The sequence below is a fragment of the Diadema antillarum genome, unplaced genomic scaffold (assembly GCF_040938485.1).
Source record: "Diadema antillarum isolate AM-2024a unplaced genomic scaffold, OU_Dant_1.0 scf00000137, whole genome shotgun sequence".
Taxonomy (NCBI): Eukaryota; Metazoa; Echinodermata; class Echinoidea; order Diadematoida; family Diadematidae; genus Diadema; species Diadema antillarum.
The window spans coordinates 1,040,419-1,059,284 of NW_027271026.1; the positions used below are offsets into that span (position 1 = coordinate 1,040,419).

The window sequence follows — 18,866 nt, forward strand, 5'->3', positions numbered from 1 at the left end:
GGATTCATGTTTTGAACATTCCTAAGTGAGATAATAAGAAACCTCTTATGAAAATATGAAAGAGCGTGTAATTTTAAGAAGAATTCAACGTTGTTTGTTTGGGTTTTTTGATGAAAATTGGTTTTCAAATGGCTGAGATATCCCAAAAAGTGATAACAATAAAAGACTACAAGCCACGCCTTTTATTAGGATCTCTTTGTCTCACCTTGTTTTTGGATATCCCAGCCATTTCAAAACCGATTTTCATCAAATAAACTTTGATACCCCTTAGAATTGCATGCTCTTTGACATCTCATGTGAGAGTGGTTTCTGAATATCTCACAAAGCTTAATCCTCACCTCGAGCAGAACTGTACACACCCTTTAAAGTTAACACAGTCATATTACATGTCTTTAAAATGCAAAACTGTCTATTTCATTTTGTATCAAACATTGTTACAGATGCCTAAAATGTGAATTGTCAAAGCAATGCGTGTACATCGAGAGACACAAGAATGAACATGATTGCGTCATTACTTCCTCATTTTGCATCCTATACAGCATGTGCGTTGATATCTTGTCTACACGTGAATCTCGCACGCAACTCAATGACACAAGCATTGATACTGAAGAAACAAGGTCTGTAGTCACTAGCATCATTCGCATTGAAATGTACTGCCTTCTTTGAAGACCATTTTTTAAACTTGTTAATTTGCCGTTCTCTTCAAACCTCGAGAAATACTACCCGTATGAAGGCATACTCGTATCAGGGAGGTGGCTCTTCCATCTCCCTGCTCGTATCTTAGTGATAGATGGTGGAGTGCAGACGTAGATGGCGCTATAGCACATTGCCCAGAGCGGGTTGATAGATAGAGTTGCGACACCGGAAGTTCGCGCTGATTGGTCAATCCTTCAAAATAGTTCCCCGTGGTCGTATGATGTCGATAAGACCTTAGAAAACCGCGTACCCTATTATGACGCAAACAATGCATTCATTGTTATTTTGCTCCGTGGCTCGCGCAAAGTAGAGTTACGCGCTCCGCGCATGGGTTTTGCGCGAGAGTGCAAAATAGCTTCCCCTCGTCGTCATAACAACAATAAAGACCCACAACCCGGGATTTTGAATTACAACAACAATTGTAAAGGAGTGGGACTACATGATATTTCCGTCCTTACATTTTGACGTTCGCCCATCAACATCATCCAGGAGCGTTAAAACAACTCTGAAAATATTTCATCTTTTCCGGTTGTTTGCATCCGTTTCCTTGACGTCGACAGTAAGTACTCCTTTCTCTACTTCATTAAGATTACATGATTGCCGTAAAAACAGGACATTTTTCTCAACAAATCACACTCCCGTCGCAAGCAACAATGGTATCTCACCGCTGCCGCTGGGTCCGGGTACTGCGCGCCTATGTGAAAACCCTGTAGAAACAATTCGTCGACATCGACGATCAGGGGGAACTATTTGACGTGACCTTTGTACCCCAGTGTCGCAACTCTATCTATCAACCCGCTCTGACATTGCCATCCAGCGCCTTCACGTCGCCATCAAAGAGATAGAGATCGAGATCATAACTGGCCGCCAAGATCAAGAATCTCTGTCATAATCATACACGTCATTGCTTTCTATTCGCGGCGATGGAGCAAGGGAATAGAGGTGATTTATTTTTTCTTTTCTTTTGGTTTTATTTCATACAAGCTTTTATATAATAATTTCTCGTCAGGCTTTTGATTTTCCCTTCAAACATGTATTTTCGATCTAATGAATACAGTAACTATGCTTCAAATGATTTCTTGGTGAAAACTTCTGCAACTTTTCCACTTAGTTGAACTATATCAATAAAAAATAAGCAAGGAAGTTTGGGATATTTCAGATTTGGACAAAATTTACCAACTGTAAAGGTAATTGAAAAAGTTCAGCATGAACAATTTGTTTATTACACCGAAATGTCTATTTTTATACAATGGGTCATGGGAGGAATGAAATGATGCATTCCTTCATAATAATAAAGGGTCCGATATTGGCAGTAGCCAAGGGCCACTAAAAATTAGTGTCAGACCACCAAATTTATCTTTTGACTGCCTAATTGGGCAGGTAATATATTATTCTGACTGGGTCAGTTAGGGATGAATTACATCCGTGACAAAGGGGGGGGGGGGGGGGGGGGGGCACAAAATTTGGATTTTGAATAAAAACCAAGGCAATTGGTATTTAATGCATTCCTCTGTAATTATAGTGACTTTACTATGTACATGAATATATATATATATATATGAAGAGTTTGTTCGCAAAAACCGATAAGTCCATATTTGCCAAATGGAGATATTTGCGATTAAAGGTCAAGAAAAACAAAGAGAATAATAAGAAAATTTTTGCTTCTGTTGACCATAACTTCAAAAATGTACCTTTATTATGTAATGACCAATATATCATTTAAAAGGTATTATTTTGTACTTTATGACAGAGACCGTACTTCAAAATCATCAAAAATGGACTTATCGCTTTTTGCAAACAAACTCTTCATATATATATATATATATATATATATATATATATATATATATATGTATATATGTATAGGCCTATATATATATATATATATACATATATGACGTAACATTGCACTGTTGCCAGGATGCGCGCTGGGTGTTAGGATGCCTAGCATTGATGCGTTAAAGCGCGCATCCTTGGTAACACGGTTGCAATATATTGTTATGGCTTAATTTTGTTATTGTTCTCTCAGTATCAACACTTGAGAAAGGGCGGCGAGACGCTCGAAAATTTGTGTGAAGAAATAAACCGTTGGTGAATACAGCATGAACTTTGTTGCAGCTTTGTTACTTATCTTTTTATCTTGCCAACACGTGGACTACCTTATCAATATATATATATATATATATATATACATATATATATATATATATATATATATATATTAAGCAAGCTCTTCATATATATACATAAATATGCATAGACATATATGTGTAAACATATACATGTATGTGTGTGTTTCTGTGTGTATGTATGTTTGTGTGTGAATGGAATTTGAATGCAAAAACAGACAAATGTATTCATGTAACAATCTGAGATATTTTAGATTATAAAGCTGCTGAAAAAACAAAGAAATTGATAATTAAAACTTTACTTATATCTTCCAAATCATTCTTTGTTATGTAAGGAGTGCAGTATTATTGAAAAGATTTTATTTTTCTTATCTGATGACCTGGCTTTCAAGCTTTGAAAAGGGGATTTATCTGTTTTTGCATTCACAACTTTTTATATAATGATGGGGGAAAGGGCGGAGCAAGGAATATAGCAAATATCAATATCAACACCACGTCATAATCATCATCACAATCACCATCATCATAATCATCATCATCATCATCATCATCATCATCACAACCATCATTATTTTAAACATAATCATCTATAAAAAAATTCATAAAATTGTAGTTGTATATGTGTAGTATATTGAAAGCTGTATAGCTGCTTTATCATATTGTGATTTGAAAACCAAGAGGGGATGTGTTTTCTACGATGTTAAAAGGGCTGGCGCAATGTTTTCAAAAGTGGGGGGAGGGCAGTCTATACTTCTGGTGCCACTTCCAGGTTTCATCTGCCCTCTGGCTGTACCTGCCCTGGATAATGCACTCCAGGGTGCTACTATAGACTGATGGTATTTTTGTAAAGTAAATCCTAGCCATCACGGTGAAAGAAACCAGCTGAAAGTACCAATATTGTGTAGTTTGTCATTATAGCAAATCAACTATCATAATCATCATCTTCAAAAGCGTATATTTTCACCATCATCATCATTACCACATCGGTACCAGCATAAAAAGAGACCTCTCCACACAGCCATGGACAACACCCTTAAAACAAGGACAACATCAACTGTACCTAACTTCACACAGAGCAATTACTACGGTGAGGTATCATGATATTACCTTCTGGTTCTGAACACCACCCAGACAGACAAACCCAGAATGGACATCCATAAGCACTGCTTTGCATTGTAATTTATTCACATTCTGATTATATATATATCTATTTCAAGTTTGCTATACTTTCTTTTGTATACCATTTCCCATCAATTGAATTGACAAGATGTCTATTTCAAAATGCTAAACATATCAGCATATTCATCACAAGCTTTATCACATGCAATTATATATGACACAAAGACTACACTTACATAAGCCAAGTAGAATTCTTACTAAGGGTTAGATGACATTATTGAAAAATAAAATAGTAATATGTTACATCAAAAAGAAAGAAGCAAAGTGAGATTGAAAAAAAAAAGAATAAGGCATCATATGAGCAAAGGGGTGTACCTTTGCCTCTCGACAAAACATTTCTTGTGTACAGCCTTGTATTATGAAACTACTTTGTTAGACAAGTAACATCAAACAATTATACAGCAAACAACTGCAGAGAAATCTATTTAAGTACTTGTCTTGTTTTTTTACAGTTATGTGTGATTCAACACATATTATATTGGGGGAAGGGGCACTTAAAAGCAGCTAAGGTGACCTAACATTTCAGAAAATTTGTAAAAATGTGCTACACATTCAGAATGCATTACAAGGATTTTGAAATCAGCCTAGTAAAAAACAAGTTACATTGTGTACATGCAGTGACTACTGAAGTTTAGAAATGTGAAATTACAATGGAAGAGACACAATGACATAGTAGGTAATAATAGAGACATCCCATCGAGCCTGAGTACAAATATTTACCCCAAAACCTGAGTAGAGCGTACAGCTAACACAAAATTGCTACAATTCACCGAGGGTACAAATCGCAGAAATGTTTTCATCATTGAGCAAAAGAATCTGAAGATGTAGTGCAAGTTAGCGTCTGAGCCATCACGGTTCAAATATGCAGCTTGCTGGAAAAAAAAAAACAGTTTTAAGAGGAAGACTAGCTGTCAAAGAATCTATTCTGAGGTCAAGAAAAACACCTGGCTTTCTTTCTCAAGTCCACTTACAAATTTCTGTGGACTGTCCTTAACTCTTTATGTGCCATGGTGGAAACCCCCTGTGTGCCACGTTATTCTGAGACACGAAGGTAGTCATGCTTTGAGAAAGAATTCTGTTTTTCCAATTTGTATAACTGCTACAAATTTCTGTTAAGCTGGACATAATAGTGAGCAAAGTTAGAGGAATGCCAAACTTTTCTTCCATATACAATGTATAACAATTCTGTTTTCAATTTTTCTTTTGAATTACCAGTTGCTACATTACTGTAAAGGCATGACTTTTGCACACAAAATAGTGAGGGAAACTTAGAATGTACAAGCAAATCTAGTTGTGAACACCGCTTGATAGTCAATAGAATGCAAGCCGTATGTGAGAGGAACAAAAGCGCGAGAAACGCTTTGATTGTACCACGGGATTAGCGATTTATCGATCGGTTTTGGCGGCTTTGTTTGTTGAGCAGAATATGCGAAGTTGGCACGCCGTCGACTGAGCTGGACTTGCGAACGTGGCACATAAAGAGTTAAAAGAGAAAATCATGGATTTCAGAGTAAGCAAAACAAAGACAAACCTAACGCTTGGTATCTCTGACTGGAACATTCGATAGTACTGTATACTATGCTAATGACTATCCTCTTCAAGACCACAATGAAACTATTCTTTGACTCCAGCTAGGCTGCTGAATGAGTGGTGGAAGCCATTAGCCAAACTGACATTGGCATCAATTTACTCTCACAGTATATGTCAGTGTTTATATGGGTTCAATGATAATGGGTGCATGTTGCCATGGTAACATGGTAAACAAAAGGGTAACCAAAAATTAATAACCTGTACATGCACCTCACAGAGACACTTTCTTACATTTTTTTTTCAACACAAGCAGTTATGTTAGTCTGTGCACACAGTCAATCACACCTATGTGTGTGTGCTACATGTTTTTATCAAATCTGGAAAGACAACAAGCATTGTGCCTTCTGTTATGCAGATCATTTCTTTCTTTCCCTTTTCATTGGGTGCACTCATACAGCAATTCATTGGTACATTGACAAGATCCATGTATCATAATGTACAATGTAGATATGGTGCATGTAACATGATGAGTCGCTTGGTTCAAATTTCTGTGGAAAATTAATTAAGAGTGGACTGTGCCTGTACTTCTATTGCACAATTTTCATTTGGCTAACAAAATAATAATGATAATAATAATAATAATAATAAAACTGATCAAAATTTTTCAGTATATTCTCAGTTGACCCAAGATAGCTTTCAAAATGTGCAAATTAGTCAATATCATTACATAATCTTTGTTCGGCTAAGGAAAAGGCTAACATATACCAACTGTTACTTAAAGTGGTATATCAACTAATTTTAAATATATCTCGGAATAAACTGTGATCATGTACTGTACAGACCACATTTCAAATACAACAGGCTGCAATTCAGTGACTGCAAGGCTGGCTAGAGCTCTTTGTACATTGTATATATACATGATGAAAAAAAAGGGAAAACACAGAAAAATCATACATCACATTGCATGATACCCATGCCTAAAAGACTATATGTACAGCTTTGGCAAAGTTCAGGAATTTCCACATTAGCTGAATTCATGACCATCTTTATGCCAGCATTTGTTGGTCTATATTCAGCTGCTGTGGTGGCGTCTTCATCACTCTTGTCAGTGTTCCATTCAGCTGGTTTTTCATCCAGATCTCATGGCCACGATTGTCCAGCTCTGTAAATTTGAAGCCGTGGCCTTGCAGGTTGACCGCAGGGCACGGAGTGAAATCCTTGGGGATGTAGTCCGTCTTGTAGTTTGTGCGGTCATCGAAGGGTTCCGAGCTCAGGTTAGCTGTGTTTCCTGGAGCCATGCTCTTGGCAGGATGTGCATGCTTTGCCACATAGTTGGTCTTGTAGTGGGAATAGCCCTCGAAAGGTACTGAAGGACGCTCATACGGCCTCTGGGAGGGGTCTCCTCGACGGAATGGCATGCTCTCCCACTTGCGGAAATCCTGCTTGTAGTTGGTTCTGTCGTCAAAGGGGACATCTCTCCCTGGCTTGCCAGAGGGGGGTCTGACAGGGCTGGGTGGCTTGATCTTGTGGGCAGGATATGCAAGGGTGTGGGTGGTCATCAAGTCCATGTTACCTCCCGGCTTCACCCAAGCCTCAGGCACATGCTGATATGGCCGCTCCATGTCCCACTTCTGGTAGGACTGCCTGAAGGTAGTGTTATCCTCAAAGGGATGGTCGGACCTGAGGGGGGTGTTGCTGGGCTTGCAGCTCTCTGGCACATAGCCATGCTTGGCAGTGAAGTCACGCTGGAATGTGGATAGGCCATCAAACTTGTGTGGGTTCTTCTTGTACTGCGGCTTGGCGGGGACAAACTTGGGCTGCGTATCGTGGGGGATGTAGGTCATGCGGTGGCAGGTCTTGTCGTCAAATGGTGATGTGGACACTTTGGCTGTATCGTCAGGCTTCATGCTGCCCCTCATCTCTGCCCTCTTGGCAGGGAAGTCACGTGTGAATGTGGACAAGCCATCAAAGGCGGCACTAGATGGGATGTAGGCGTGGTGGTCTTTCAGCTTTTCCTTTGGTGGTAACTCCCACTTCCTGTAATCATCTGCAATAGATGAATGAATCTCATTAATGACTGACACATGGTACTTAATTCAAAATAAGGAAATGTCCATCAACAATTCCTCCAAAGAGAATCCTATCAGACATTCTACTTTTGAGCATACCTATGCATTTCCATCACGAACAACTTATTATCAATATTTCTTCCTACACCCTATTCATAATCTTTAATAACAGACTTACTTTCTCAGCCTACTTACATACCAAATATAGGACCAAGCCCTCTAAAATGTTTTCCAATAAATCCTGATTGCCATGACATTGCCTTTCTGAATCATGCAGTCATTTGTACATTGTGATAGTGTGTATTCGCTACTTGGCAAAGGGTATTTATTGCATATCTCATGCTTTGCAGAATATGATCCTTTAATACAAGATGGCATCCACCGTCATTAGATTATACCAGTATTAAATGTTACAAATTATAATCAGAGAAATATTGATTACCATAGCTTAAAAATACATAAATAGTGTATACAAAAGTTGATCAGGTGCTATTGCAATTCTGTAACTAATCTAATGACTTATTTACACTGTGAGAGTATGTTCACGTAAGCTGAGAAATTAAACTGATTCACAAATGGTTTTCAGGCGCTGAGTATACAAAATCGAATTTGGCAAGACTATATAATGATTTTAGTATGATACATCTTAAGGCCGAGAACTTACCAACATAGGTGGGCGTTCCCCTGAAGGCCCCTGGAGACACAGACCTGGTGTGGTTGCCACGGAAACTCTTGGGCGGTTCTATCTTTCGCTGGGGGAAGTCCTTGGTGTAGGAGGTCAAGAGGTCAATGTCCCCTTCCTTGGGTTTGTACTGCTCAGGGACGTGCATTGGAGGGCGACACAGTTCATGAGGAATGAAATCGAGTCTGTGAGAACACAAGCAAGAAAAATGAATGCTTATTCAACTTTAGGAACATTAATATTTCATTAAATTCACTTCCTAAGCTCCCTTTCACCAGCTAAATGTGGAATTGTTTCCCCCTGAATCTTGCTATCCGGAATCACAAATGAATCTCTAGACAATCATTTCTGTTCCTTCAAATCGCCGGGTCATCTTTTCTTTCATCCATATACTGAACCCATCTATCTATCATATATCACACTGTATCAATCCCACCAGACATTTCGTCTTTTTTTTTAATGTCCATTAAAGGGACTGTACAGTTCTGGTTGAGGCGAGGATTGAGGCGAGGATTGAGCTTTTAACGTTTTGTGAGATATTCAGAAACCACTCTATGAGTTGTTAAAGAGCACTCATTTCTAAGGGGTATCAAATGTTTATTTGATGAAAAACGGTTTTGAAACGGCTGAGATATCCACAAACAAGGTGAAACTAAGAGATCCCAATAAAAGGCGTGGCCTGTCGCCTTCTATTATTATCACTTTTTTTTTATATCTAAGCCATTTGAAAACCAATTTTCATCAAATAAATGTTTAATCCTTCTTAAAATTACATGCTCTTTCATATCATATGAGGTTTCTCATTATCTCATTTAGGAATGTTAAAACCTGAATCCCCACCTCAACCAGTACTGTACAGTCCCTTTAAAGTTTTCTCTTCATTGATATCATAAATACCAAGTAAACCAGTGAACAAAGCTATACATCCTTCTTTTACCTGTTGGTAGTGGCATCAGAAAGTGGATCTCCACTCTTCATCATCTGAGGCTTTGGCTTGAAGTTCTCCCGCATCCCGTTGCCAGGATACGCCTTGTACTTGTTGGCATACTCGGAGATCACGCATGGCCCCTTGGCTCTGGTGGTCACTTTTGGTCTGTGGGGACAGCGGTGCCTCCTGCAAGAGAAAGAAATGTTTGACCAGTGTAAGTGGAATAAAGCTTGTACTGTGCCAGCAAATGAATGTGCAAGCTTTCATGTACATCAAGCACGATAAGTGTACAAATAGTGCAGAGATATTACGATCTGCTAAAGTATCGCCTATTTTCATGTGCTGGATCTCTCAATTTCTGTGCATGTGTTTGCCTCATAGGTAGTATGTGTGACATTGACATTTGGTTTGTGGCTGCAAATGCTTTTAAAAACACCATGACAAAGTTTCATCTTAAGTTGATAATTCATGACATGATATTGCATATTTTGAGCCCCTTCAATCGTATAAATATGAACTTGTTGCGTGAAATTATTTGCAGAGCTCTGGAAAGAAAGTGTCAATTCTATGATTGCATTGGCATGTAATGTACGTTCTGGAGATCATAAACATCACTTTAAAATATGGGTTGTCTGAATGGTTTAGCTAAAAACACTCACATGAGATGTCTAAAAAGAGTTTTGGTAGATCATGATGATTCAAATACATTAGGATATGAAATAATCTGTTTAAAGTTGCAAATATATCACTGCAATGTACAGCACTGCTCAGTTGCCAATGGTACACATTATGAGTATACACTCCAACATACATTGCGCCTTTTGATCTTTGTATAGAAGCCTCTATAAAGCAATACTATCATGTACCATTGATACAACCACAGAAAAAAAGAGAGTATTATCAGGCTTGTTTACACACTAATAACTGTCCATCAAGATGTTTGGTTCTGTTATCTGACAAACATCTGTTCCCTCTATTGTTTACGCACACTACATATAGTTACTGCCAAGTTCGACTATCAAATGCAACGCATTGATTGATCTACCTATCAACGCGATACACATTTCATGCGTCACTGACACTGCATAGAGACGGCGAACACTACTATTCATCGGAGCTCTCTTCCAGTGTGGCTGGCAACTGTGTACATGTAACTATGGCGACCGCACAGCTCGTACGCTGTCTGCAAACATGAGGTGCTGGAAGTGTATTATTTAATTTCAACTTTGCCATTGAATGTGGATATGATTGCACTGTCATTATACTGGTACCTGCTCTATGGCTACAAACAAGCAAACTCTGTTAGCAAACAATTTGCACAAGGTTGTTTTTTTTTTTTTTTTTATCCCACTGAATTGAACAATGTATAAAGGGTGGACGAATCAATAGATAGGATGTCTTGGACATTTAACTAAAGTAATTACCATTAAACATACTAGATTTCCCTTCACATTTGCATACCCTTCATGAGATATTGAGTGTTTAGTTGCCATGTTTGTGAGATGTCAAAGTCAAGTAACATGTGGGAACCAGGATGAATGTTGATTTCTCTATCTTAGTTGGTCCCATTCTAACAGACAATTCAACACACTGTAACACTCATGAGGACAATTTTTTGATAAGTGATTTCGAATTATGTCATGAATGACAAAGAAACAAACCAACTCATGATAAATATAAATGATATCACAGGACATGCTGTGTGTTCAACATCCTAACAGCCAGAACATCAATGAACAAAACAAAGAAAAAAAATCAAACCTACCAAGCCACTGAGCCTTGAGCTATCAATGTGTTTGTTCATAATCTTTTCATGCTAATCTAATAGGCTTTTAAACAAGCTTGGCTTCTGTTATGCCAACAAAAGTCTATTGATCAGAGTTTTCCCTGTCTCTGATCCCCTCACTGCTTGGGTCGATAGGCGTTCCCTTCTGAATGTGAGGTGCTTTTGTGAAGAGCGGGTCTATTGTTACCAGTAGGACAAGTGACAAACAATGACCTACAGTGTATGTGTGTGTAAAGTGGCTCAAGGCAACCAGCGGTATGGCTTCATCCAAACACGCTGCAGAGAGAACTGCCGATCAGATACAGCCCTTCATTACCAAGCAGTATTTCATTTGCTCTGTACAACTAAACATGTGTTTCCCACAGTCTGTACAAGTTTCTCTCAGAAATATACTGTAACTAGTGTACTGCTGACTCCCATTCCAGTGGTCATATAAAAGACATCACTTTTATGTATAAGGAATTCTTTCATAAGAAATTGTAAATATTCTTCAAGAAATAGCTAATTCATCCAGGTTAAACAATCGATTAAGGCTGTCTTAAAACTTATCATGAACCATGGACAATGAAATTGTGGGTGGGACATAGTTTTATCAGAAAGTAGGCAACATAATTAACTCACACAGGGTGGTCCACAACTTGAAATTTTAGCATGTTGCAAGCTCAGAATCTGAGAATATTGCAGAAATTGAATATGCGCGGAGCGCACACGATGAGTACGTAGTACACAATATTTTGCAGCTTATCTCTCTTTGTGCTGCTTACATTCAATGTTCTCTCTCATGTTTTGCACACAAATATCTAAAGTACCTGGTAGTTTGATGTTTCTTATGTTATGCACATGTTTTGCACATTTTTGAATACTTTTACTTTGAGCTTGTTGCAAATTCTTAAGGATGTTGCATAGCATGTTGCTGACTTTTTAGGATGTTGCACAAGAATTTTAGCATGTTGCAGCGACATGCTAAAACCCCTCGTGGACCACCCTGTCACATCTGAAGCTTTCTCTGGGGGAGGCTTTTGTATTATTTATAACATCTGCACTACATGCAACTGAAGTACAACATGCCAGTTGTTAAGGCAAATATGAATATTTACATGATCTGAATTTAGATTCACATGGTTGCTGTTCAGCATGTAAATGTAAGTAGACTACCAGTTATAAACGTAATATATTTTGCATGAGTTAATATAATCACAGGAAATACTATCAACTTTCAGGACATCAACTTTAAATTGTTCAGTATGATTTTTGTAAAAACTTTACTGACAAAATGTTTTCAGAGCATTGAGACCAACAAAATATAGATGAATTAAGGGGGCACAGAGACACAAGATGTGCCAGCCCCCCCCCCAAAAAAAAGACATTTTGGACAAGGTGAAGTGAATTTAAAGAGAGATATTTCCACCATCATTCATTCAAAAACAATAAGATTGATTAAGCATAGGTATGCAGAGAAGGCACATACAGTATCAGTACATTATGTATCTCCTTTCCTCCTTCGCCTTCTTTTTTCTTTCTCTCTCTCCATTTGAGTGTTTTATCCATCTACTGTAAACAACAAGCATATTTCAGGCGAATAATGTTTCACAATCTAGGACGTGTACATTTGTGAGCAGTTTTATCCACAAATTAAAAACCACAGCAGAGGGATGAAAAAAGAAGTTTCATTCCTGATTAAGAATCTAAGTTAGCATTGTATTTTCCCATTTTGCAGGCAACATATATGTGCATTCATGTTATACCTGGCGGTAGTACAACTGTATTATTAGGTGTGGTGTCAGTCAGTGTTTTCACAAAATTTGCCAACAAATGAATTACTGTGACGGTACATATACAGCATCCATCTCTATCCATTTTTCTACCCATCTCCTAATACATGTATTAAAATATATACATGCAGGCATAAAACAAAAGTAGAAAGATTATCAAAATCCAAGATCTACAAGTAAAAACTTTTAAAGTTTAAATAATACACATAAACAATCGATTCAAATCCAGAATTTAAGCTATATTTGTGAATCATCAGTGTACCTTGTAGATTAGAGATTACTCACATCCTATCACATTCACTGAGTTATGACTGAAATAGATCTAATCTGTGAGGAGAAGTTCTCTAAAGTTGATGCATGTCATCTTACCCGCACGTGCATATCTCGCATATACACCGCCGTGTCATGGTGAAAGATCGTATTTGGATGTTGCGCCGCGTCTACTTCCGATCCTTCAGTGCTCCGTTGACTCACGAAGATATTTTCCAAAATAGAGAGATATGTTAACCCCTGACGACGATTTTCAAATTTAGTGGGAGAAAGTTGTTTGTTTGACGAATGGTAAAATACAGTCACATCACTTCCTTACTTGCTGAAACCCACTTACGAAGAACACAAACACTGGTATTGGTAGCAATTTCTCCGCACCTGCTACACATGCACTGCGCATTCAGAACTCCAAGCGAGCGAAACGTAGCGAAGGTAACTCAGCCCGGCGGCGTTGTTTGGTACGTTGTCAAGCAACACCGGTGGGCTTCATGCTCAGTCGCCGAGCGTGTCGGTAGACGCGCAGTGTGATGATAAGATAGCGTGCGAATCCGTGGCTCGAATGTTTACTCGCTGTGTGTGACACGATCCAGGACTCGTCCACTCACAGCACTAGTACCGCCCCCCCCCCCCCCACATACACACACACGTACACACGTACACACTACACACAAAACATGCAGGCAGCTACATTATTTACTGGGGAAGCAAGATTGAGGGAGTAAGATCAAGTATTATGTTCCTATTCTAAAGCCACAAACTAAATAAATACAAACCTTAATACTGTTGTTATACTTACAAAAATCTAAAATGTGTCAAATATGTGAAATGCTAATTTCTAGTACTATACTAGTAGTAGGTACGTTCCCCCTCAATTGTGGTATACCCAAATCTAACGGCCGCCGGTTGTGCATCATTGCGCAGTATTGCGTTTTTGCCTGTATTTCATCATTTTCATACTTTGTGGTGTGAACTAGAAGGCTCCTGTAACCATGGTTAACGGATATCTGCTTATTATTCAAGCTTTTCTCAGGGAAGGAGAAAGGATTAAAGCTAGGCAAATGTTGTGTCAATGGTAAGCTGTATTTTCACTCGATAGCACCGCACATTGCTTTGCTCAGTCCCACTCGTCGGTTCTTGTGTTAGAGAATACTCTGAATAGGTTCTGTTGCAAGATAGTCGCTAGTCCGAGTAGTCGAGTCGAGTCGACAGTGAATTTTCGTAATCTGCCACTTTAAGAGATCATCCCGATTCACTGAGAGCTTAAAGTAGTATAACCTTTTTAAAAAATAAGATTAATAGATGGTGTAAATGTTACATTAACCGAAGTTCCTGCAAGACAATTTCAATGGTGAATGCTAGGGTTTAATACTGTACAATAGGGGCAGGGCCAGAGAGGCAACTCGGTCGAGTTTAATTTACAATTACATGAGTTGACTCCATTAAAAACTGTGTATAAGTAAGAGCTTGTTTGGAAGAAGTTTGATATCTAAACCAACTGTAGAGTAAAACACCCCGTTTGCAGCAGACTTTGTACAGGGTGCCTATTTGCGGCAGGGGCCATTTGGCATTTTATTCATTGATGAAAACGCCCAGTCGGGTGTTGCTTCCCATATAAACACTAGCGAGTAGCGAGTAAATGAACTCCTGATCCTGCTTGTTTTCTAAAGTAGAACTAGGCCCTAAGCACACATGATGTTCATTAGCTGTTTTATTGATTAATGAAAGTGCAAAGTGCCCCTGCCAGCAAAAGGCACCCTGCCTGCCACTCTATTATCAATGCTTCTCTATAAAAGATTTTGTTCGAATTTCTGTGAGTAGATGGAAATAAGCCATTGTCGTCGTATTGCTGTGGTTTTGATGCAACACGAGCATGTAAAATATGAGATGCCTACAAGTACAACATACAGATACAAGGATATGAAAGTAAATGTAGACCCATTATTCTATCAATGTCTACACGTACATCTAAGCAATTGTTGAATTTCTCCAATAGAATAAAATGCTTTGTTAGAGTTCAGGCTCTTTGGTTTTTGTTGTTCTTGTTTAAATTTAAACCCTATTTGTTGCTGTTGCACCACATAAATTCTCTCCAAGATGATTGTCATCCTTTTCATGATGATCCTTTGTTCAGTTTTGCATGATCATGCTCTTCCTAGAGAGAATCTATCCGAGAGAGAATCTATGTCAGGGGCGGATCCAGGGAGGACAGCAACCGGCGCACGCCCCCCCCTTTATTTTTTCTTGAAACAAAAGAAATAAAAAGAAAAAAATGGGGGGAGGGGTGCGTGCGCCCCCCTTTAATTTTGTAAACACGCCCACTCTTTACGGAATTCCTGGATCCGCCCCTGTATGTGGTGATGGGCCGCAAACCAACAGTTACTTTCAATTTTGCAGTAAAAGCTAAGAGTCCTCACTGAGCAACATGAAACTCTTCAGCCGAACATGACCATTGGCACTTCAGTGACAGTCAAAGTGTTGATACTAAATGATAGTGTAACAATGCACTTTTTAGTCAAGTGATGACATTGTCATCAGCTTGTTTGTTCTGGGAGTATTTATTTGACTTTTTGGTTGTCCCTTTTTTGTTGTTTTTGTTATGGATATAGGCCTACTGTAGATCTACTCCATTGTAATTTTTTTTTTCTTCTCCCTTACATGACAGGTGGGTGTCTGGAAGAAGCCCTGATGGGCGTGTCAAACACTATCTTCTGAAATTGGAGGACAAGGGGAGGTGACACAGTGCAGAGAAAGATGGAGAGTAATGATGCAGTATTATGCAGATCAAAGAAAATATTGGAGCTCTGTCCAATTGCAGCAGGTCCAGTCTGGACATTTGTGAGCAATACAGGTGTGGCCAAAATCTACCAAATATCCGGTAACAACCAGATGTCCATTCCATGTGACCACTGTGAGGGGGACCAGATGGCAGCTATTATTCCAAGCAGCAGTCTGTGGTGCTGTCAATGAGCGTGACAAAAACTAGTGCGTCATGTATCATGGTGGCTTCAGATCTACTGTGAAGTAAACAGTCAAGAAAAATGTGACACTAATAATATTTGACTGCATTTACACAGGCTACCAATCATTCATCGGAGAAAGTGGTGTGTTTTATGTACATGTAGCCCTGTCCTACATCGTGGGCCTACATGTAGGTCGTGGGGAGGGGGGGGGGGTGGGATGAGAAAGCGAGGCACAAAAGTGAAGCATTGTATCACATCTTTTCTTTACAGAGGTGCAATTTTAGTAATATTTGTGCTCTCAAAACATGCAGAACAGCAGCTTGTGCTTCCCAACAGTAATGATATACAGTAAAAGGAAAAAGAAAAAAGCAACTACACATGTATGTATTGTATGGCAAATCATTGTGCATGGGGGTCCTCAACCATGCATGGGTTTCTTTGCCCAAGAGGAGTCCTCTGCAGTCTTTGTTTTACTACCCAGTATCACTCGATTCGATGGTCAGTGTGATTCTTGATAACTTCAAAGATTTTTGGTGGACTGAAATGGCAACCACAGAAAAAGTTTGTGCCAAGCCCTGATACAGTATATACTAAGTATATAGTGTAGTTTGTTTGTGTTTGTGTGTGTGTGTGTGTGTGTGTGTGTACACAGGCCAACCCTGTTATAATGAACATGGATATGAGAGGATTTCAGTAAAATGTGTGTTTTTTTTTTTAACAGGCATGTCTATTTCCATGGCACAACTCACTAAAAAAAAAACCAAAAACCTAATTTTGGAAAACACAAGGTTTCACTGCTATGAGAAGATTTTACCAGTAAAACAGTCATAATTTCCCTCCATTGCTTTGCCTGTTACAGTGAGATATTAAAAAAAAAAAAAATAGGCAAAATTCATGACTCCCTCATGCACACATGGCGACTTCACAACCAGGTACACATCTTTTACATATCACACACACACACACACACACACACACACAAATGTGTGGCACTTATTGCACCTCATTACACTTGAGGCAGAGAGGTTATACATGTACATGTACTTACTGTGCAGTAGCAATGCATAACAACATGTAATGTGTGGTAATACACGTATGCACATTTATCGTCACTGGGATGATCAGACCTTGTATGATCTGCAATTTTGATGAAAATGACTTTTTTGGATTATTGGTCGAATAATGGGTTAAGTGATGTCCTGTCCAAATCCCAACTGTCTTACTCCAAAAATGAAGCCACCACGGCATGCCAAAGGAAAGGCTATCCCGTTCGACACAGTGCTTTGGGCGCCATGTTTTTTGGCTCTCCTGAACATTGGACATTTTCTAGATTCGAGGTCTTATCGCCCAAGCGATGTTATGCTGTTTGATGGAAGCTCACTACACCTGTATGGATGGCAGGATGATTCTCTCTCCCATTAATATCAAATGGTCACAACTTTACCATTATACGTTATGCTATTCCATTCATCACTTCGGGTCCACTGCTCTTATTGTATGTGAAATAACATGCACAAATTAAAAATACAATTGTAGTGCAATCATATGCTTGTATACCAAACACAGCTGTTACAAGGTTTCATTTGACATGAATGTTGAGAATTTATTATACATGTGTCAAGGATACAATGTACAGTCAATTGCTTTTGCAAAGATACAAGTTATAAATTCTAGGCCAAGTTTATGCACAGTTCAACATGTGACCTCAGCTAAAATGAGGTGGATACACACTGCTCTGTGCCAGTACACTGTATAAAAGAATCAAATTGCAGAAATGTGTAATTCCTGGAAAACTGAACATAGCTTTCATATTGTGTATATTTGTTTCATATTTTCTCAACTCGGGGGAACAAGGAGTGAACAGACTCGTGACTGTAGTTCATCACTAACACAACATGAGGGTGTTGTGGATGACATTGGCTTGTACACCCTGTACATGTACTCTAAAAATGATACTAAAACGATCTCTGGTGTAAGAAGAGTATAGATTGTGATTCTCAACCATAATGCTCATTGTTCACAAAGCTGAATTACCACACATCTGTGCTCATTCTTTGCATACAGACATCCCAATTTACTTTCCATTCATTACACAAATAAGAATTATGCTATGCAGGGTGCTAGAACCCCATTTGTCTGTTCAATGCAAGGGGTCCTTGCCCAATGCCTATTTGGACAAGTTGGAAATTTTTTTTTTTTAAGTGCCCCAGTATGTGCCTATAACTTTATTCATGTGCTAGATTGTAGTCGGAAGATCTGGTCATGATGGTTCTAATGATTACCTGTTTTTTTCAACCTGTTTGTAAAATGTGTACAGTATTGAATTTTTTTGTTAATGAATATGCATATCAACAATAAAATGTATTGAGGTTACATGTTTACTTGATAGTGGTGATAACCAATTTGCCAGCAAATATCTATGTGTGCATGATTTGCTTATTCATTCATCTTTTTAACTTTGTGTTGTCTTGATTTGTGGTTATCATAGGAATTGATTGCAAATGAGCTTGTTGACAAAAAACTTATATATATGTTACTGACTTTTAATGAGATATTTCCAAAATATTTCTGATGTTTAGTTGATTTTACGATGGAAATAAAAGAATACAGGTAATACTCATATAATGACCTCATTAACGGCAGCAAAATTATCCTGTCGCATCGAAAGTAAATTACACTATCAGGAGTTCCAACAAGAATATGATACCAGTACGGCAAACATGTGAAAGCTGGACTTGTGATATTGAATTGAAATTCTTTGAGAAAGGTTGTTGGTAAATACCTGAGAAGTTTTTGGAGTCATCATATGCTTAAATGTCACAGGATTTGGATGAATAACCATGGGTTTGTGTTTTTGTCACACCT

General features: G+C 38.5%; 1 protein-coding gene across 1 annotated transcript; it reads right to left on the reverse strand.

Annotated features, from left to right (window-relative positions):
* Positions 1–6,537: 6,537 nt before the first annotated feature.
* Positions 6,538–13,337, reverse strand: LOC139721039 (stabilizer of axonemal microtubules 2-like). Its single transcript, XM_071632369.1, has 4 exons — positions 13,141–13,337; positions 9,223–9,399; positions 8,268–8,470; positions 6,538–7,581 (listed from the first exon to the last, which is right to left on the reverse strand). The coding sequence occupies exons 1-4, from the start codon at positions 13,176–13,178 to the stop codon at positions 6,581–6,583; spliced, it is 1,419 nt and encodes a 472-aa protein (XP_071488470.1). The 5' UTR covers positions 13,179–13,337; the 3' UTR covers positions 6,538–6,580.
* Between the last annotated feature and the right edge of the window lie 5,529 nt (positions 13,338–18,866).